The sequence below is a fragment of the Phasianus colchicus genome, chromosome 10, assembly GCF_987193195.1.
Source record: "Phasianus colchicus chromosome 10, bPhaCol1.hap1.1, whole genome shotgun sequence".
Classification (NCBI taxonomy): domain Eukaryota; kingdom Metazoa; phylum Chordata; class Aves; order Galliformes; family Phasianidae; genus Phasianus; species Phasianus colchicus.
This window is the reverse complement of record NC_143445.1, coordinates 13,712,672-13,732,832: the sequence shown is the minus strand read 5'-3', so window position 1 is coordinate 13,732,832 and position 20,161 is coordinate 13,712,672. Positions and strand designations below refer to the sequence as shown.

The 20,161-nt window shown below is 56.7% G+C and overlaps 2 protein-coding genes across 5 annotated transcripts; one reads left to right on the top strand and one right to left on the bottom strand.

The window, feature by feature from the left end:
- Window positions 1-244: 244 nt before the first annotated feature.
- HES1 (hes family bHLH transcription factor 1) lies at window positions 245-2,196 on the top strand. Its single transcript, XM_031596238.2, has 4 exons — window positions 245-445; window positions 516-611; window positions 696-783; window positions 1,115-2,196. Exons 1-4 carry the CDS (start codon window positions 338-340, stop codon window positions 1,594-1,596), a joined length of 774 nt encoding a protein of 257 aa, XP_031452098.1. The 5' UTR covers window positions 245-337; the 3' UTR covers window positions 1,597-2,196.
- Window positions 2,197-6,249: 4,053 nt separating this feature from the next.
- LOC116230852 (uncharacterized) lies at window positions 6,250-20,151 on the bottom strand. 4 transcript variants are annotated; one of them, XR_016469649.1, is made up of 3 exons: window positions 19,289-20,151; window positions 8,084-18,938; window positions 6,250-7,483 (listed from the first exon to the last, which is right to left on the bottom strand). XR_016469649.1 is itself a non-coding variant. In XM_090147377.1 (2 exons), exons 1-2 carry the CDS (start codon window positions 19,363-19,365, stop codon window positions 16,475-16,477), a joined length of 2,541 nt encoding a protein of 846 aa, XP_090003503.1. In that variant the 5' UTR covers window positions 19,366-20,151; the 3' UTR covers window positions 6,250-16,474. The 4 variants fall into 4 exon arrangements, 1 of the variants encoding a protein (XP_090003503.1); XR_016469650.1 differs by having other exon boundaries at window positions 8,154-18,938; XR_016469651.1 differs by having other exon boundaries at window positions 6,250-14,066; window positions 15,003-18,938.
- Between the last annotated feature and the right edge of the window lie 10 nt (window positions 20,152-20,161).

Below are 20,161 nucleotides of genomic sequence, written 5' to 3'. Positions count from 1 at the left end.
GGGGTTAACCGCGGCCGCCCGCCCGCCGCCCTCCCGCCCGCCATTGGCCGCCGGCCGCCGCGCGGCGCGCAGCCAATGGGCGGGCGCCGTCCACGAGCGGGGCCGCGTGCGGGCGGCGCCCATTGGCTGGGCGCGAGTGTGGGAACGGCGGCGGGGGACGTTTCACACGAGCCGCGCGCGTGCGGCGCGCGCTATAAGTAGGGGCGGCCAAAGGCGCGCGGCAGCCGCGCCGCCTCCCGCCCGCCGCCCGCACGGGGCTCCGCGCCCGCCCGCCCCCGCGGGGCCGCCCTCCCGCTGCCGTGCCGCGTTGCGCCGCGGCGGCTGGCGCTGCCGCACCATGCCTGCCGACCTGATGGAGAAGAGCAGCGCCTCGCCGGTGGCCGCCACCCCCGCCAGCATCAACGCGACGCCCGATAAGCCCAAGACGGCGGCGGAACACCGGAAGGTAAGGGCGGGGCGGGCCGTGCTGCGCCGCGCCGCGCCGGGCCGGGCGCTGACCGCCGCCTCTCTTGCAGTCCTCCAAACCCATCATGGAGAAGCGGCGGCGGGCGCGCATCAACGAGAGCCTGGGGCAGCTGAAGACGCTGATCCTGGACGCGCTGAAGAAGGATGTAAGCGGCGGGGGGGGTCCGGGGCGGGGGGCGCGGGGCCGTCCGGCGGGGCCGTGCCGGTGTGAGCCCCGCCTGTGCCCGCAGAGCTCGCGGCACTCCAAGCTGGAGAAGGCCGACATCCTGGAGATGACCGTCAAGCACCTGCGGAGCCTGCAGCGGGCGCAGATGACCGGTGAGCAGCGGGGGGGCGGCGGTGGTGCTGGGGCTCCGTGCTCTGCTCTGTTGTCCAGGGTGCAGGCACGCACCGTGCTTCCCACCTGCGTCCGTGTTGCTGGGTTGGAGCCCTGAGTCAGTGGGCACGGGGGGTGGTGGCCCGGAGTGGCTGCTCTGTCCTGCGGGATCTCTGCTGCCCGCCTGAGACCTCGGTGTTGGGATGTACGGTGCTCTCTGCCCAGATCCTCAGCAGCCAGGAGCATCCTCCCTGCTCTCAGGGCTGTGGGAGGTGCCACCAGTGGGCAACTCGCTGTGTCCTCACTGACTGCCCTGTGACTCTCACCCCACAGCTGCGTTGAGCACAGACCCTACGGTGCTGGGCAAGTACCGCGCCGGCTTCAGCGAGTGCATGAACGAAGTGACACGGTTCCTCTCCACCTGCGAAGGTGTCAACACTGAGGTGCGCACCCGGCTCCTGGGCCACCTGGCCAGCTGCATGACCCAGATCAACGCCATCAACTACCCCGTGCCACCCCCGCCGCTGCCACCGCCACCCGCAGCCTTCGGGCCACCCCTGGTGCCGCCGGGCGGAGGTGCAGGGCCGCTCCCAGCTGTACCCTGCAAGCCAGGTGCTGATGCAGCCAAGGTTTACGGTGGCTTCCAGCTGCTGCCTGCCTCTGACGGGCAGTTCGCCTTCCTCATCCCCAGCGCTGCCTTCGCTCCCGGCGGGGCTGTGCTGCCCCTCTATGGCGGTCCACCCACGGCTGCCACCGCCGCCTCGCCCCCCGGCCCCTCACCCGGCACCGCTGACTCAGTCTGGAGGCCCTGGTGAGGGTGCCAGGCACCGGACTGGACTGAGCACCGCGCCCCGTGCTGCTGGCACGGCTGTACATAGGTTATACGTTCATATTGGATTGTGCCTTTGTACCATAGCATTCCCTCCGACAGTGTTTCGTGTTTTACACGAGATCTTTTTTCTCCCTTCCTTTCCCTTCCTTATGTGACACCAAAGATCGGGATTTTTTTTTTTTTTTTTTTGAATGCTCTTAAAATAAAAGAGTCTCTTCTGTTTTGGAAGGCTTTTGGAGATACCTGGAGTGCTGGCTGTGTGCTCAGAGGGAGCCCAAGGATTGTGTTGCTGTGGGGCTGGAGCTGTATGGCAGACCCTGTCCCCTTTGTGTGTTGGGAAGTTGCCTGGCCCTTTCCCTGCCCCTGGGCAGATGTAATTCCTGCTTCCCTGGGAGCAGCCCGGCTGATCTGACCTGCTAAAAGTGTTGTGTTTGCAGACATGCAGTGAGACAGATTGAGCGCGGAGTCTCCTGCCCAGACCCCAGGGGCCTGTCCCTGGTGTAAATCACCAATGCCTGCAGCCCGGTGATTTACAGGAGAGTGCCTGCCAGCGTCTCGTGTTACAACTGTGGGACAGGCCGGACGCAGTGCTGTGTCTCAGGGCTGACAGGCTGCAGCAGGCGGTGCTGGGTACCACCTCCACCTGGAGCTGGAGGCACCGAGCACGAGTCAGGCTGTGCCGGATGATTAATGCTCTGCATGTGGTTTTGATAAAGTTGGGCATTTCCTCTGCTTTAATATGGAAAACACATGTCAGGGGGAGCGAGGTGGGACTGTGTGGGCTGCCTGCCTCTCTAACTGTGAGCTGCAGCTGACCCTTCTGACTTGGTCATGCCCCATTTCCAGGCAAGATGTGAGCCTAGATAGGGGCAAGTGGTGGTCTCGGGTTACAGCTCACATCACCCTTCCTAACAAGTCCTAACTCAGAACGGTCAGCTTTAAACCGTGCCAGGATCAATCAGGGATTTCTTCCAAATCCCCCACAGAAGCGTGTCGGGTTCTGCCTGGCTCAGCCAGGTGCTTGGCTGCATCCAGGTGCTGGGAAAATGCAAACTGTAGAGTGTGAGAGCAGGCAGGGTCTGTGGCCTCCCCTCTCTGCAGCTTACTGATCTGAGAGCACTTCTTGGGATGAATTTTGGAGGGGGAGAGGAGATGTCTAAAATCCCTCTCCGCAGGGCTTACAGATGAGGATGTGCTTGGTGATGGCTGTCTCCTGAAAACAGCTGCAGAAGATGATCTCCCAAGCATCCGAGTGATGACCAGCATTCTTCTCTCCTTTTTGTATGTAGATTTCCCTCTATCTCCCAATGCCTTCGCTTTTACTATTGCTGTCACTGTGGCATCCAGCAGCCCGGCTTTGTGTGCCAGCTCTGTGTATCTGGGGCTGCCTGCCCTGGTGTCACCTCTGCTCTGCTGCTGGTGACATGGCAGGACCAAGCCTGCTGTGCTCTCAAGGGGCCACTTGCAGGGCCTGCCTGCTCGGGATCTGTGTTGCCTGGTGCTGGTGGGAGCTGTGGCTACTCCAGCTGAGCAGGGCCCTCCTGCTGGGGAAGCACATAAAGATGAGGATCTACGGTGGGCTAATGGGACAGCATATAGATCTGGGAGCGAAAGAAAAGACAAACTGATCTGCTAATGGGAGTTCAGATTGCACATACAGTGTATCTGCTGTACGCTGGGCTCTGGCTTCTCCAAAGCTTTGTGTTTGCTCAGTCCCACAGCCTGTTGACATGAGAAATCTGCTTGAGTTTGTGTGATTTGAAGGGATCAGAGCTATTCCCAGGAGCTGTGCTCTTGATGCTAATTCACTTAAACCGTGACAAATTTGGATGACAAATGTGGGCTGGGGGGTCTGTGGGCCTTTACGTGTAGGAGCTGCCCTGTGGGTACAGCCAACGCCTTCACCCTGGAGATGAAGTGTGTAGGAAGCCCCGTGCCTGGCTCCATCCCGCACTGACGATGGCATGTGGGCTGCTGGTGTTGCACACCTGCCTGTGGCCCCTGCCGTGCCCTGCTCACCTCCCTGCCTGCCGCAGCCCTGTGCTCCACCGGGCGCTGCCACCCGCCCGGGAAACCTGTCATTAAAGTCAATTAACTTTTCCCACACTCCTCGCGAGCGGTGCGCAACCCCTCCTCGCTTCCTCCTTGGCTCTTAAGTGCTACCATATGGCACGGGCCCCGGCCCCCCCGCGCCCGCCCTGCCTTTGATTCCAGTCAGACAGCCAGAGCTTTATGATTTAAGCCGAGAGAGCCCTCGTACCAAGCCCTGGGCCGCGCTGCTGCCAAGGTGGTTTTTTTAGCAGGCAAGGCTGTTTTCTGGCAGGAAATGAATAGCTCCCAGATGAGCTCAGGAACCTGAGAGGTCGTGAGAAAGGAGCGAACCCCCGGCGCGGTGGCGGGCTGCCAGGCGGCAGGGAGGGAGGGAGCACACCCGCGGCACACGAACCCGCTCCGGCCCCTGCTGCCGGCAGCCGCCACGGCCCCATGCCGGCCGCCCGCCCGCCTTCTCGCACTGCCGGATGGCCCCGGGCCTCGGCCACGCTCGTGCCAGGCACCGCCGGCTCTGGGCCTTGGGCTGGAGTCCAGGCCTGCAGCCCTGGGGGTGGCAGAGCGGTGACCTGGCCTGGCAGCGCAGCGAGGGTTGAGGGGATGAGGGATGGTGGGGGTTGGGGTGCACCTGGTGCTGGGACGTGCTGGGATCCACCCTGAGGGAGTGGGTGCTCAGGGCTGGGATGTGGCAGCCCTGTGGATCCCAGCTGGGGTGCACAGCCCTATGGTGGGCTGGCATCTGGGACTGCCCAGCCCCACACGGCAGCCTGCTCCTTGCCAGCCCCATGGAGAGGCCTGGGCCTGATCCTGCCCAGCCCCCTTGCCGTCATTCAGGAAGCCTGCAGCTTTGGCTTACCCCGGCACCTGCCCTTGGTAGGTGGGTGCCCTAGGGTAGGGTGGGGAATGGGACCTGTGATTTACAGGGGTGACATGTGTTTTACTTAAAACAACTCAAACAAAAGCATGGTTTGTTTTGTGGAGCGCAGACTTCCTGGTGGGGTCAGTCCAGACAAATGACTCCACTCCGTTTCATTAAACATTCATGGCCAACCACACCATCAGCTGGTGCAGGGGGCTGTGTTCCCAGCTGAGCTGAGACATGGGGGGAAGCCATGCAGCTGGAGGTAAGGGTGCTGTCCTCATAGCCCCTGCAGCAGGGAGCCAGGTCAGGATGGGGCTTCGGGAGGATGGAGCTGCTCCTCTGAACTGTCCTGCACACGGATGGGGCTGGGACAGCCTGGCTGTGTGACAGGGACACGCAGTGCCCTGCTGCTGGAACAGGGCCACCCCACAGGTCTCCCACCCCCGACAAACACCATCTGACTCTGATGCTGCTGCCAGAACCTTACGCAAAGTCAGCCCTGGGCCAGCCCCAGAGCAGGAGCTCTGCAGGGTCCTTCCACCCAGTGGGATCTGGGGACAGAGCTACCAGGTCTCAGGGTAAATACTGCCTTGTTATGTGTAGGGTGCACTCATGCCCTTTCTGAAGACAACCAGCATTTGTTTGGTGCTTTTGGCTGCCATGAGCTGACGAAGTTGGAGGGCTGTTGGCAGTGACTTGGGGCTGCAGAAGCTTTTCCTGCTCCAGAAGATGGGCTGCAGTCCTACTCTCTGGAAAACATTATGGGTTCTTGAAACTGTAAAACAATCTGGCTGGTCTCTCTTCTGCTGACGTTGGAAATCTGGACAGTGTTTGTACCAAGAGAGGCAGCAGGATGTGAGGACGCATGCTGAATCCTGCAGCTATGTGCCGTGCCTGGCTCTGCTCCACAGCCTTGCTGCAGCCCCGGCTCCTTGGCAACGCCGACACACACTGGTGCCAGAGGGGAGGCCCATGTGGGCCAGAGCCCGCTGCCGCTTCATATCATCTTCCTTTCTCCCACAGACAAGCTCACTTCTTGCTGTGGAGTTCTGCACATCCCTTCCCCCAGGGCTGCCTGCTCCCGGCTCCCCCTGAGCTGTCATTGTGCTGGGAGCAGCAGGGCTGGCAGCCGCACAGCCCAGGCTGGTGTTTCTGAGCGGGCTCCAAGCAGCTGTTAGCACTCGCAGGCGGTGCTGGCACAGGCTGGCTCCCTGCTGGGCCCAGCTGTGTGGGCAGGGGATGCAGGGACAGCCCCAGCAGGACTGGGTCCCCATGGCCTCTGGACGCTGAGTGCATCCCATGCTGCATGGAGCTGCCAGCGCTGGATTGTTGCCTTTTCAGGAGCACAATGAGGTTTATCTGGAGGTGCCGCAGCCCCGGCAGGCTGCGCACATTGTATTTGCTCAGCCAGCGGCACGGCCGGAGCGAGGCCAGGTCACTGTGTGCTGCTCCCTGCCCAGCAGCCCCCTCCTCGCAGGAGGCCTTGTGCAGTGAGTGAGGGCTCCTCATTGCTCTGGAGGAGCCCATGAGCTGGGTCACCACCACCTGCTGCTCCCCAACATTTTGCCAAGGGATGGTTTGCAGCCAGCCCCTCATGGCCACCCACATCCCTGTCCATAGTGGCCACATGTGGGTCACCAGTGCCAGGCTGCAGACGGATGTGTGGTAACCTGCTCCTTGCCCATCCCTCCTGGCTGCCTGCAGCATTCCCATGCAGGGAGGCTGAGCACACAGCAGTGTGTTCCGCTTATCAAGAAGATCAAGAGGCGGCTTGATTACAGCCAGAAGGGCCTGGCTGCATGAGTACCATGGCAGAAATAATAGGGCAGGTACTTCAGAGCTCTTTAATCTAGCAGGGAGAAGCAAAACACGAGCTGGTTGCTGCACATCTCTCACAGCCTGGGTGATTAGCTCCCCAAGGAGAGGCAGGAAAGTAGAATGCCCTCCCATGGGCACCAAATTCTCCACTGGAGCATCACCTGCAGCAGTGTATTTTACCTCAAATTTTCACCTTGCTTCAAAATGCTCTGTTACCAGCACACACCTCCTGATGTGGTCACTGCTGTCTTAGGGGCCAAACTGGCCCCGTTGTCCTCCCACACTTGGCTGCAGGGATCTTTATCCCGCTGCGCAGCAGAGCTCCAGTGTCCTGCTGGCAGAAATTTGTCTGCAAATTTCCTCTCGTTGAGAGCAGCTGGGGGGCTGTGGGACATGGACTGATACGAGAACTTGATTAGGGTCGGGGCAAGCAGGGTAGGGAGACAGAGGTGGCTGGCAGGGAGCAATGCTCCAGCCCTTAACCTCTCCTCAGGAGCCCGCAAATTATATCTGTTAATGGATCAGCCCCCTGGTATCCTACAAATAAGTCATCTGGCTAAGTGCGTGACAGGCATTTGTTACATTTTCATCACATGTAATTTATCTTGTGATGAGCGTTAACTCAACGAGTCCCAGGAACAGCAGGTAAAGAGCCACACTGGCACAGCTGGGCAGAAGACTCTGGCTGCAGAACAGTTTTGAAGAGCACAGAGAAACATTTTTTCCTGCTTCCCTGTGGAAATGGAAAACCCCCAATGGAATGAGGCTGGGAGCCTTTGTGTGTGAGGGACAAAACACCATGCAGCACTGTGATATAGTCCTAAACGTGAAGCTGCAAAGCCCCTACCCAAAGCCCCATGGCTCTGTGAAGGACATGTCAGCCTCTCCTGCTGCCTCTGGGCATGCACAGAACTGTGTCTTCATACCATAGCACCGCACTGGTCACCGCACCATGTCACCGCAGTGTCACCATGCCTGCCCTGCAGGCAGTGGCCAGGAAGGCGATGCTGCTGTGGGGCTGGGGCACGCCAGGCAGCTCCCTTGGTGCCACAAGTGATTTACGCAGTGCACCCGGCAGCAGAGTCAATTAAGGTCACATTTCTGTGTCGCTAAACAACAGGCGGCTCTGGGTTCGGTCCCGCTGAAAAGAAAACAAAAGCCACCCCTTGAAATGGGGTCTTTGAGGAGGTTCAAAGGAGCACAGCACAAAGGGCGGGCTTTGTGGTCACCCCTCATCCCGCGCCGCTTCCAGGGCCCTTCCCGACCAGAGACACTGCTAATGTGGCAAGTGGGAGTTTTTAATTGTCCGGCACAAACAATGCTGGCATATTTAGGCCGGCCTCATTACAGAACCATCCAAAACGCTTGAGAAGAATTCCCACCACTTAGCATAAATAGCAGAAACGCTCTTTCACAAACGGAGCAGGTCCCATCTGCTCCCAGTCCATCCTCACCTTGACTCCCAGTGGCACATCCTTGCCCACCACCACTGCTGGCCCCGCTGCTGACACTATTGCTGGTCCCATTGCTTCTGCTACTCCTGGCCCCACTGCTGATCCCACTGTTGGTCTTCCTGCAGACCCACTGCTGACCCCATTGCTGGCCCCATTGTTGCCCCACTCCAGTCTTACCGCAGCCCAAGCAGTGCACACAGTCTGTGCCCCCAGCCCTGCCAGGCTCCATGCAGTGCCTCCACCCTGCACACATCCCTAGGACGCAGGCACGGGGGGATCCTGTTTACCTGGGGTGGGCCCTGGCAAGGAGCCCCATCAGCACACAAGGATCAAAGCGCCATGGCTCCTGGTTGATACCTGATCCTGGAGCTGGACGGGAGCTGGGAGGCTGCCGGGTGCCTCCTGCTTGCACGGCGCTGTTCAGCTCGCCCTCTTCCCCTCTGCCTCCCTCTGCTTGGAGCCAGCACACTCCCCACGCCCCACAGTTTATTAAAAATCCAAGGTACCTTGGAAGAGACAACACAATGGTGAACTCAATACAGCTGCCTTGTATTAATGGACTGCCCCTTTTGATTTTCGAGTGGAACTTTTGGCAGAACACCAGCGTCAAAAAGGGAAAATGGCTGTAAAACTCAGCAAAAGGGGGGGATAAAAAGGGGCTTTGATCAGAAGGGCTTGAAGGTGAACGGCGGCAGTGCTGGCGGTGTGCTGGGGGTGAAGCGCGGTGCTGCAGAGGGAGCAGGGCTGAGGGCTGAACGGGTTCAAAGGGCTCCGAGTGAGGAGCAGCACCAGAGGATTATTCACTTTCTATATTTTCACTCCTGCAGCACACATGGGAATCTAATTGGCCGGGACGAGAAATATAGCCAGACAGCTTACAAGCAGGCTGGAGAAGACAGAAAAATATTTGCAGCTGCAAGCCATTAAAGGCAAACCCAGCCTCGCTCCTCCACTTTAATTACCCTTCTGTACGCTTTCCTCTGCGTACCAGTGCTAACGTCAGTTCAAAAACCTTTCTGATCTTAAAAGGCCGAGCACAGCACCTCGCTGCTCCCAGTGCTGGGCTGAATACAGCAGCACGGCACAGCACGACATGGCACAGCACGACATTCCCTGTGCCAAAGCCACTGCATGGGGTGCTCTGGGCTCCATGGGTGCCTGGTGCACCGATGCCAGCACGGCCAGAGCTGCCTGCATTGAGCAGCAAAGAGGGATTTTCTGTTCTTGAATAGCAGTGTGCTGCTCCCAGCCCCGTTGCTGCTCATTTCCCCTTCCGCCAGCAGCAGTGGCACCACAGCTGTTATTGCAGGTGCCTGCTTGTGGCTCAGCACCACTCTGCTGTAACCCAAGAATGGGACTCGCTCTGTGCTGCTCCTTGTCAGTGCTGCGAGCTGACTTTGCAGCATTTTTAATCCAACTACAAACATGGGAGAGGTGCAAGTTGGCTGAATGGGGTGGTTCTCCTTGATTATTCTCAACCTTTGGTGCAACCCCTCTGCAAATGCACCAGCAGGGAAAAGGGATGCTTGGGTCTGGGGAGATTATACAGTTGGACTTAAAGCCCAACTGCATCCCTATAGATGAAGGACACAGAGTGCAGGGATCTGCAGGACCAGTGGAGCTCACCCGGCTCAGCCCCACTCGGCCACTTCCCGGCCCCGCTGAGCCCAGGGCTGGGGATGCAGATTGGAACCACATTGAAGCACATTTGCAACGAATTAGGCCAGCAGCCAGCAGTGCTTGCTTGGCCGTGTGTGCAGCCAATCTTTGGGGATTGTCAGCTCCTCCCAGGTTTCCACAGCGGATGTTCCCCGGCCAGAGTGCAGCTGCGCTTTGTGCGGAGCCCAGGAGGAGGGAAGTGCGGGTGGGGATGCACTGAGCTGCAGGGAGGCATGGAATGGGGGTGTCACCTCTCCCCTCAAGGTGCACCCAATGTGAAATCGCTTCTGGGGGTACCTGAGAGCAGGGCTGCCAGGAGGCGGTGGGTCAGGGGCAATGGGTCTGGGCACAGGACTGCTGCGGGTGTCCAAGGCAAGGAGCAGTGCTGGCAACTTGCGTGACAACCTGCCAGGAAAACTGTTCAGATCCTAATTCACATCGTGTTCATATCGTGTTCTCTTCCAGCTTAAAGAGACAATATGGGAACCTTGTGAGGGGTTGTGTGCTGGTTTGCTGGTTGCTTTCCTGGTCACGCACATCCCCTTAGGAAGTGATGCCACAGTGACAGACACTAGTTCTAAAAATAGCTCCACCCCATCTCCAGTGCCATTTTTTCTAATAACATATTCCCACTTAAATAATAATGCTTACTGATTAGTGGTGGGTGCATATTAAGCCAATGTCAGAGCAGGAAATTGAGCAGCTTCCTAAACACCGCAGTGTCACGTTTCTGCCTGCTGTGCCATGCCGTGCTATGCTGTGCCATGCCTTGTCATACCATGCCATGTCATGCAATGCTGACAGCAGGCATGGAGGGGACACCGCTTGCCCTGCCCAGCTCGGCCGCCCCATCCCTCAGACCAAAAGCTTTTCACCAATCCAGCCCCAGCCATGCCCAAGGGACACCCTGGATGCAGCTGGAGCCCTGATGCACACACAGCCATGACATGGTGCTCAGCCACGGCTGCATGCCAGGGGCCCCAGCAGCACTGTGGCTCTGTGATAAGGCCATGTCTGCTGTGAAATGACCTCGTGTTTCATGAGCAGGGATATTTATGAAATGACAGACAGCTGTGCTAATCTCTCTCTGGCAAGCAAGGCTCGCCCTGCTCTCTGGGGAGCATGCCAGCAGGGCAGTGCTTGGGCATAGCCAGGGCAGGCGGGCAGTGGGGGCAGCTGGCAGACTCTTCTGCTGCACTGGGGCTCAATGCCCAGACCCCAAACCCACGTTCTCAGTGGCGAGGCTGCAACACAGCACCAGCACTGGGCACAGTCTCACTCTGTGATGCCCACATATTACTGCTGCACAGAGGGAATGGGGGGGGCTGCAGCCGCCTGAACAGTTCCATCTGGGGGGTCTGAGCCACCCCTGGCGTGGCACAGCCCCCAGCTCGCTGCCACTCACAGCCACTCAGCAGCAGCCTTCCCAACACGGCTCCCCTAGGGTTTTTATCACCCGCATAGTGCTGGCGAGGGGAGGGAGGCCACCACCGGGGAACATCTGGGCTCCATTGCTCATTGTCTGGCAATTAATGTCAGCGCTGAAGACAGAAGGGACGTCAGATATTAAATAAACACGACCGCACTCTGCAGACCAAAACAATCCCACCGGGGAGAAGCGCACATGCGCACGCACCAGTGCTGCTGCGGCACAGCACGACCGGACTGCTGGCTGCACACGTGTGTGCACAGCCCTGCACGCTCACAGACTCCCACACAGCTCGGGTTTCACTTCGAGTAGGGCCAGCGGGACAAAAAAAACCTCCTTTTCCTTTCTTTTTTTTTTAACTTTGTGTTATTTTTTGTTTTCCAGCAGGCAAATTGCAGCTGCAAGTGCAGAGACCTTAGAGCTGTGCCTGCGGGGGGTTCTGTGCATCCAGCCAGCAAACGGTGGGGATGGGATGGTTCCCCCAGCCCACCAGGCTGCCTAAAGGCTGCCCCCCCATGGTGCTCCCCACATTCTGCTCCTGCATGGATGTGGATGCGTTAGCTCAGGGTCGGACTGGTTTGGGCTCTGGGAGCTTTTGTTTCCCTGCAGAAGCCCCTCTCTCCTCTGCCCTCAGCCCCTTTTCATATGAAGGTCAATGGGCTGATGATTAAGCAGGAAAAGGGCATGAAGAATCAACCAAATTAAATCTTGTGTGCAAACAGGTGGGTGTGAAATTTCACTCAATGGATGGTGTTAGCGGGGACCCCTAGGATCCCGATTTCCCAGGGGAAGGCTGGGCAGCCTGAGGGGGATTTGCTACAAAAACCCCAGACATGGGAGAATAGAAAAAGCCTTCTCAAAAACCAATATTGACAAGGTCCCTGTGTTTGCACCCCGGCTTTCCCTGGGAGCACAATGGGAGGTGATTGTTCCGGGCGCAGCGGGGAGGGGACGCGGGGAGCTCAAAGGTGAGCGGCCCCCCCAGCCCCCCAGCCTCAGCCCCTCTGCTTAATCCCCTGCTCGCCAGAGCTTTGAAGTTGCCAGAGGTCGAATATGGGATGGAAATCACGTTAGCCGCGCTGGGTGATCACAACGCACTGTGACACAATGCTGCGTCCCCCCGGCGCCGCGCACCCAGTGAGCACCAAGATCCGCAGGGACAGGTTGAGACACACTGGGACTCACTGGGATACGGTGGTTCAGCCCACCCCTATGGCACTCAGCATAGTGCCTCCAGCACCAACACATAAGGAATGACAAGGAGCAGCCTGATAGCAGGAGGCTCATCCCTGGGATTAATTAGCCAAGGCTGCACTGCAGAGCGATGTAAAACATGAGTCCTTTGCTGTGGTGTGGGGCACCGGGGCCGTCCTGCAGCGCTGCACATCTTGTAGGCATTAGCATCACGTCAGAGCAGCCTGCACAGAAGGATGTGGGGTTTATGGGGTTGTAAAGTGCCTTTTTCCTGGTGTAGGAACGGCACTGCTGTGTAGAAAATTTCTCTTGGTGCATGAGGCTCGGGGAGGAAACATGGGGCTTGGAGGCTCTGCTGTCACTCATAGGATGGCATGTTTGTAGTTGTCCTTTTTCACCCCAGCACATGACACCCAGCACTGCATCACTATTGCCTGTTCGAGGTCAGAAGAAAGCTGGGGAAAGTGATTTTGTGGTGGAACAGAAATGTTTAACCATAGATTTGGAGAACTGAACTGGTTGTATCATTGAGTCTTCTTCCCATGTAGCTGTGTCTCACGATGTGAAATATCAGTGTGGCACATGGAAAATAACCCAGCACAGTTCTATCAGCTGATACAGCTGTATGGTATCAACGTGCTTAGAGATGTCAGTCAGGCCCAAACACTGCCCTTCAGTCTATCATTCCCATGATTATTCAATAGAAGTGAACCTGTTACCTCCAACTCTTTGCCTTCAGTGGGACACTTTCCAAATGGAGAACCACACCACCAGGAGATGTCCGGGAAGGCATTTCCCACTGCAGTCCCAACAAGCCTCCTTATGATAAGACATTGCCATGGTGCAGAATGTTCACCAACTGCAGCTCCTGAGCATCTATGGTCTCAGAGCCACCACGGCTCTCCTTGCCTGGGGCTGGTGAGGTGGGCACCCATCCCACTGCATGGCATTGCACGGCATGATGCAGCATGGCACAGCACAGCATGACATGGCATGGCACAGCACGGCATGATGCAGCGTGGCACGGCACAGCCGCTGCACAGCCACATTCTGCATGGCTTTTCCCTTCCATGCAGCCTTCTGAGAACGCATCCGCTGTGCCCTCATCCTGCACGAGAGCTGAAGATCTAAATAAAGAACTTTTGTCTTTTTATTAAGCATTTTAGGAAACGTGACTATTACATTCATATTATATTTCCCTGTTTTGTACAAACACGTTGAAGTCAGCACTAAGAGGATTACGTTTATGGCACACCAATCTCTGCCCAAATGGGCTGACTAAAGAAACTCTTGTTAAACAGTATTTTCTCTAATGCCTGTTGCTTTTCTTCCCTGCCACAGTGCTCTGACATCCAGGCAGGCTCCCTAAATCCACCCTCCTCGTGAGCTTTCAGATCAGGACTCTTCCTCCCTCCACCCCCTCCGGATCCTTTAATACAGCTGAAGATGAACATTAGCGCTTGGTTCAACTGCACTGGAAAGGGAAAGGGCAGATTCATCAAAATCTTTATACCTCCATAGAAAAATGTAGCCTTTTGCCTTTCCTCGAGTGAATGCCTTTTCTAGAGGGTATTCATTAGGGCTTGGGTCTGTTTTTGCAGACAGCTCCACAGATGTTGACATTTTTTTTCTTCGCTGGGTTAAGACGCCTTCTATAGGCTTTCATTCTTCATTTGTTACTTCTTTATTATCGAGGGGGGGTGAGGGGGGTTACCCTTTTTTTTTTTCCTTCTTCCTTTCTTCCCGAGGAGTTGACTCTGCTCTCTGAAGAGAGCAGTGCTCGCAGCCTCATTATGCTCCCGGCCCTTTCTCAGTGCTGTGGGGCCATTGTGGTGAGCAGCAGGTAGCGGTGGCACCGCAGGGTCAGTGCTGCTTTGTGTGCCCACAATGGGAAGAGCCGGCGCATGGCCGTACCTGGGCTCCTGTGCTCAGATGCTGGGGAAAGGTTTGGTGGAGGGCCATTGCCCGGCATAGGGGAGGAAATAACACTGGAATAAAATAAAGGAGAGAATGATGTGTTGGGTATGGCAGGTCCCTGTGGTGACACCATTGCCTGCAGACTGAGCTGGGAAGTGCCTGCATCACAGTTTCCAAAGGAAGTGTGCTGTGTTTCTGGAGATATTTGCCCCAAAATATTGCCAGGAGGGACGCAAGCGTTGGCAAAGGCATCACAGTCCAAGTGGCACTTCAGGGCTGGAGCTAAGGAGCACAGAGGTAATGGTCCCAGCCACTCACAGATGGGCTCATTGTGTCGCTGTGCATTATCTTGGGGAAAAGAATAGCTCCAGCTCTGAGAACCTCCTGCCCCTTCCCACACTGTCCCAAATGACAGCCGCAGGTCTGCAGAGCTGCATGGGGCAGCAGCGATCTTTATCCTGCCACGCAGCAGAGCCCCAGCGTCCTGCTGGCAGAAATTTGTCTGCAAATTCCCCCACATTGAAAGCAGCCTCAGACACGGGCCGGGGCGAGGACTTGATTAGGGCCGGGGCAGGCAGCGTGGGGAGCAGTGCTCCAGCCCTTAACCTCTCCTTGGGAGCCTACGGAGCTGATGCTGTCACTGCTTCTGGGGCTCTGTCAGAGCACAGCAGCTTAGCTCCGGTCGCACTGGAGCAGAGCTGTGAGCATTGGGGTTTACAGCCCAGAAAATCCGGGCTCCAAAGAGTTCACCCCCATGGGGGAAGGAGGCGTTCCGCCCTGCCCAGGGCCACTTTTATGCCATTGTGCCTTTTCAGCGTTGCATTAAGGCGGCCAAAGAAGGAGGATTTTTAATGGTTCCACGGGAACAAAGCGGGAACATTGGGCCCAACTTCATTACAGAATCATCTGAAACGCTTGAGGAGCGTTTCCCACTAATTATCATAAATAGCCGAAAAAAATCTTTCACTCCCAAAGCAGGTTCCATCTGCCCCGCCGTGTTTTCTCACCTCCACTTCAAACAGCGCGGCTGTGCCCCCGCACAAAGGGGAGACCCCATCCCTGCTCCCCTCACACATGGGCACTCTGAAGAAATACAAACAGGCCGCAGATTAACATCGCTCCTTTGCACCTTAAACAAACATGCAGCTTCCGCCCATCCGGGAGAGCCTCAAGAAGATGTGCTGAGCTCACCATGCCCAAAACGCACACACAGCTCCTGGTGCCCAGCCATCAGAAGTGTGCTGGGTGCCTGGGAAGGCAGGTACTGCTGGGATGTTACAGGGCACAGGAGGGTGGCTGTAGGGGTGCTGCTGTCGGACCCATGGACCCGTGGGCAAACACCCCCAGCTTGACCCCATCTTCATGGACAACAATAATTAATAGGGGAGCAGACATGCCTTGTGTCTCCGAAGACCTTTTAAGATGTGATTATGTTGTGCTAATCTCACCTCCAAGCACTTCCATGTTTAGGCTGCACCAGCCCATTAAATATCGCCAAACCCAAGGAGCCCCCCTGCCATCTCCAGCAGCCAGCCCTGCTTTCAAACCCTCTAAATCAAGCACAGAGCAGAGCCCATATGGGCTTCCAGGAAACACACTCCCTTCCTTCATCTGCATCTCATTAGCACAGTGCCAAGCTCCGGGGCTGCGCGCTCTGTCCCACACAGATGTGCCGCCCCGCACTTGCCTCCTGTATTTCACAGCCATCGTCGGGACTTCAAGGAGCAGCTGAGGAGCAGTAACACTGCACAGGCTCAGCAAAGCAGATATCCAAGTCCCTAGTGCACAGCCACAGGTATGTGCCCTAATGCAAAGCGCCATTCCCTGCTTTGCTCTGGCACAGTGTCAGCAAGAAGCTGCCCTGGAGTCTGGAAAACAAGATTTACAATTGCATCTCCATTTTCTCACCATGCTGCTGCCTGCAGGATAGTGAGCAGTCCTGTTGCTGCCCCATTCTCTGACCACTGGCACCAGCTGGTTACCCTGTGCTGCTGGTGGGTGATGGAAAACCTCCGCCGAAGTGACAGTGAGGACAGCCCTGGCATGAAAACATTGCTTTGGCTGCATGCAGTAGAGCTGCTGAGGAGGCTTTAATATTTGTGAGGATGAAACAGAGTGCAGGGAAGAGGTCAGAGGTCAGAGTGTTGTGTACCACTGTTGGCACATCCCATGGCGCTGAGCAGGGAAGCAGTTGGGATGCCTCACACCACACAGGCACGTGCCAGCAATAGAGAAATTCAGCAGGATCCCCACCGGCCTTCAGCCCGTGCCCCGAAGTGGGCAGCCCGTGGCAGACCCATGGAGGGCCCCAGCTGACCCTGGAGAGGGTCTGCAGTACCTCGGTGCGATGTCTTCTGGCCTTGGCGGTCCCGGACGGCCATGGACTAGAGGTGGCAGCCACTGCCTGTGTCGGGATGCCACCTAGTGTCGTTTGGCAGAAGGTCTCATCGGGCCGTGACACCGCGCTGATTCCCCAGCCTCACAGCATCTCCAGGCGCCGCCTGGGACGGACTCTAAAACCTCTTGAATCCTGCGATGCCCGCCCCTGGGGGATTGTACCGCTGCGATGCGCCTCTGCAGCCCGGCCTGGGTGTGCGGCGTCCAGCACTTGGACACTCAGCAGCCTCACTGGTGGCACTGCGTGATCGTGGCCACGGGCAGCACGGTAGAGGAGAAGGGTGAGCTTCACCCCCAGCAGCATTGCACACACCTGCAGCACCAGCACTGCCAGCCCGAGGGCAAGGGAGATGCGGCAGTGCTGTAGGTTGGCCCACAGGGAGAAGTCTCTGTGGTGGTGCCCACCTGGAGCCATGGATGGGGAGGCTGGCTGGGGACTCGTGTGGCCTTGCAGTGGAGGAACATGGGATGCTGGTCTCTCTGTGAGTGCTGGAAGAGCAGGAGGCACTTGTGTGATTGGTGCCCATGTGGTGGTTGGAATTGGTGAGGTGGTGGGAGCTAGAGTGGATAGTGCATGCTGTGGGTTGGTGATGGAGATCTTGGGCTGCGCTGCTGGTGATGAGGAGATTATAGACATTTTGGGTAGCATGGATGGTAATGAGGAAATAATGGAAGTCTTGGGAAGCCCAGTTGGTGATGAGATGGTAATGGAGATCTTGGGCAGCACAGATGGTGATGGGGCAGTAATGGAAGTCTTAGGCAGCACAGCTGGTGATGGAGTGGTAGTGGAAATCTTGGACAGCATTGTGTGTGATGGGGTGGTGATAGAGATCTCAGGCAGCACAGATGGTGATGGGGTGGTGATAGAGGCCTTGTGCAGTGATGGAGCAGTGGTAGAAATCTTGAGCAGTATGGTTGATGGTGATATGGTGATGGAGGCTTTTGAGAGCACGGTTGGTGAAGGACCAGTGATGAAGCTCTCTGTTGGCATGGTTGGCAATATGAAGGAGGTGGCCATAGGCAATGGCATGGTTGGCAGTGCCATAATGGGAAAGGCCATTGATGACAGTGTAGTCTGTGCTGCAGTGGGCACGTCTTCAGGTGGCAGCAAGGATGGCATCCCTTGTGGTGATGTGGAGTTAAATAGTAGAGATGGGATGGAAGAAACTGAAGGAGGCAGAGTAGCTGGGCAAATTAGCTGGTTTTCCCTCAGTGATATCACTGCTTGCCCTGCCAGGTGAGGTGGAGTCTTACAGGACACTTGGGAGGACAGTTTAACTTTCTCACTGTTGCCCTGGATCCAGCTGTGCAGGTAACAGAGATTACAGTCACATCTCCATGGGTTCCCACTCAGATACAGTGAGCTGAGCCTCTTCAGAGGGTCCAAGAGTCCTCGGGGGATACTCTCTAGCTGGTTCATTCGGAGATTGAGAGTTTTCAGATTTGGGAGAGGAGCAAAGACTTCATCATCCAGAGCAGAGAGCTGGTTTGTGTCCAGCTGGAGGTCCGAGAGCTTGTTGAGCCCAGTGAAGACCCCCCTTGGCAGGGCTGCTAGCTGGTTGTGGGACAAGATGAGTTTGCCAAGAGACGTGAGGTTGACAAAAATACCATCCGGAAGTGTGGCTAAACTGTTCCTGCCCAGGTCCAGCTCCGAGAGGTGTGGCATGGTGTCAAAAAGGCAGCAGGGGAGCTGTGTAATGTGGTTTGAACCTAGAGTCAGCAGCTTCAGTCTGTTTAAACCAAAGAAGCTCTGGGGTGGGAGAACCCTGATGAGGTTGTTGTCCAGGAGGAGTTTTTCCAGGTAGGTCAGGTTCCTCAGGAGGGTAGGTGGCAGCATTCTGAGCCTGTTCCTCTGCAGGCTGAGCTCCAGCAGCCCATGCTGAGCATCCAGCAGCCCCTCTGGCAGGTCCTGTAGCTCGTTCTCATACAGCCGGAGGACTTGCAGCTGGGCCAGTTTGCTGAACACATCTTTAGGCAGAACGGTGATCCTGTTTCTAGCCAGATCCAAAAATGTCAGATTGGCAAGAGAATCAAAAATACCTTCTGGAAGAGAAGGGATCGCATTGATGTGCAGGGACAGCTCTCCCAGATTCTCCAGCCCTTCAAACAGGCCTTTGGGGATGCGTTTGATGTGGCTGTCTCTCAGCTCCAGCCTCTGCAAGTTTGGAAGGTTCTGGAAAGTGCCCAGAGCTAATTCTTCTAAGGAAGCACCAGAGATCTCCAAATCCCTCAGTTTCTCCAAACCATCAAAGGCCCCAGATTCAACTGTCTTGATATTGTTGCCAATGAATAAAATCTTGGTCAGGTTGGGCATGTACCTGAAGGCGCCTTTCCTTATGGCAGTGATGCTGGTTTGCACAAAGATCATCTCAGAAATGAAGGACTTTGCAATCTTTGGGATCTCCTTGACATCATTTTTAGACCCTCTGTAGACCTCCTGGTAATCCTTGGGCATTTCATATGGATCTGCACCCAGGGTTTGACTTTGGCATTTATGGGGATGGAAGCAGAGGAAGAAAAGGAAAAGGAAATGCTGCTTCATCATCCTAGAAAAAGGGTTCCAAAAGTTGGTTATGAAGAACAACAAAATGTGAGTCCACAGTTCATGAGCTGTGGCACCACATTGTCGTTCAGCTCTCAGGACCCTTCTATTCACATATCACAGCAGTAGAAGGAAGAGACCAATGCTTAGCAGGGCAATAGCTATATATAACTGCTATAACAGCTATATATGCTGTTGTGTGGGCAATTAGCCCACACAACAGCAGCAAACACTTGAAAATCTTCGCAAGCAAAGCTTCAAAGATCAGAAATGGTCCCAGGATCAGGGACACAGCTAAATAAATCCCCAGAACCTCCCCTCCCAGCACATTTTCAAGCATTTCATGTCACTTACCTGAGTGCTCTCAGACAAGTCCAGCTGTCGGCACACTGCGCTATGCAGGGAGTGAGGCACAGGACAAAGGGTCCCATCACCTGGGGGGAGCTCCTTATCCGTGGCCAGGCACGGGGCTTGGCTTTGGGGCTGCCGGGGGAGATAACACCCAGCACAGCGTGGGGAGCAGCCCAGGCACCCCTGGAGAGGATGCAGCCTGCTCCCAGGCGTTATCTGCCCGCACCACTTGGCCATTCACATCCAGGGAAAGCCAAAGTTCTTCAGACCGGCAAGGTTTTCCTTCCTCAAGAAGCAGCTGATGTAGCTTAAAGGCGCTGCTGCAAAGCCATTTGTTTCAGCCAATCGCAACGATGAGAGCTGTGGCCCTGCCGGGCAGATACACAGCCAGCACTGGGTGTCCTGGCAGCTGGCTGTGGGGCTGGTGCTGGCCGGGAGCACGAAGAGGGGCCCTGCTGGGGACACCTGGGGCTGCTGGCAGGTGCGGGGGAGCTTGTGGAGGAAATGCCCTGTTTGATTCGGGGAATCGCTTGAAATGACAAGCAATGAAATGCTTCCTAGGACCAACTGCAGTTAAACATTTCCTTTTTTGTTTTCGTTCGCTCTTATTCAGGTTCAGCTAGTGCTTTGCCTGGCTCTGTTTCCAGGCAAATGGCAAAGCACTCCACGTTCTCCCACGCGCCTCACCGCGTTCCAGTGCCGACCCCGTGAGGCTCCCGCTCCGCGCACGGTGCCAGGACCGGGACGCGAGCAGCCTGCAGAGCCGGGCCGAGCGCCGTCGTCCCCGGGCCCGTCGGCCACGAGGTGGAGCCGCAGCACCGCACGGCACCGTACGGCCGCAGCGCCGTCGGGGAGAAGGGCTCAGCTGGGACCGGG

Coding starts and splice junctions, on each gene's coding strand:
- HES1 (XM_031596238.2), top strand. CDS start 338: ATGCCTGCCGACCTGATGGAGAAGAGCAGCGCCTCGCCGGTGGCCGCC. Junction 446..515: donor CGGCGGCGGAACACCGGAAG/GTAAGGGCGGGG, acceptor CCTCTCTTGCAG/TCCTCCAAACCCATCATGGA. Junction 612..695: donor TGGACGCGCTGAAGAAGGAT/GTAAGCGGCGGG, acceptor CTGTGCCCGCAG/AGCTCGCGGCACTCCAAGCT.
- LOC116230852 (XM_090147377.1), bottom strand. CDS start 19,365: ATGGGACCCTTTGTCCTGTGCCTCACTCCCTGCATAGCGCAGTGTGCC. Junction 18,939..19,288: donor ACTTGTCTGAGAGCACTCAG/GTAAGTGACATG, acceptor CCCTTTTTCTAG/GATGATGAAGCAGCATTTCC.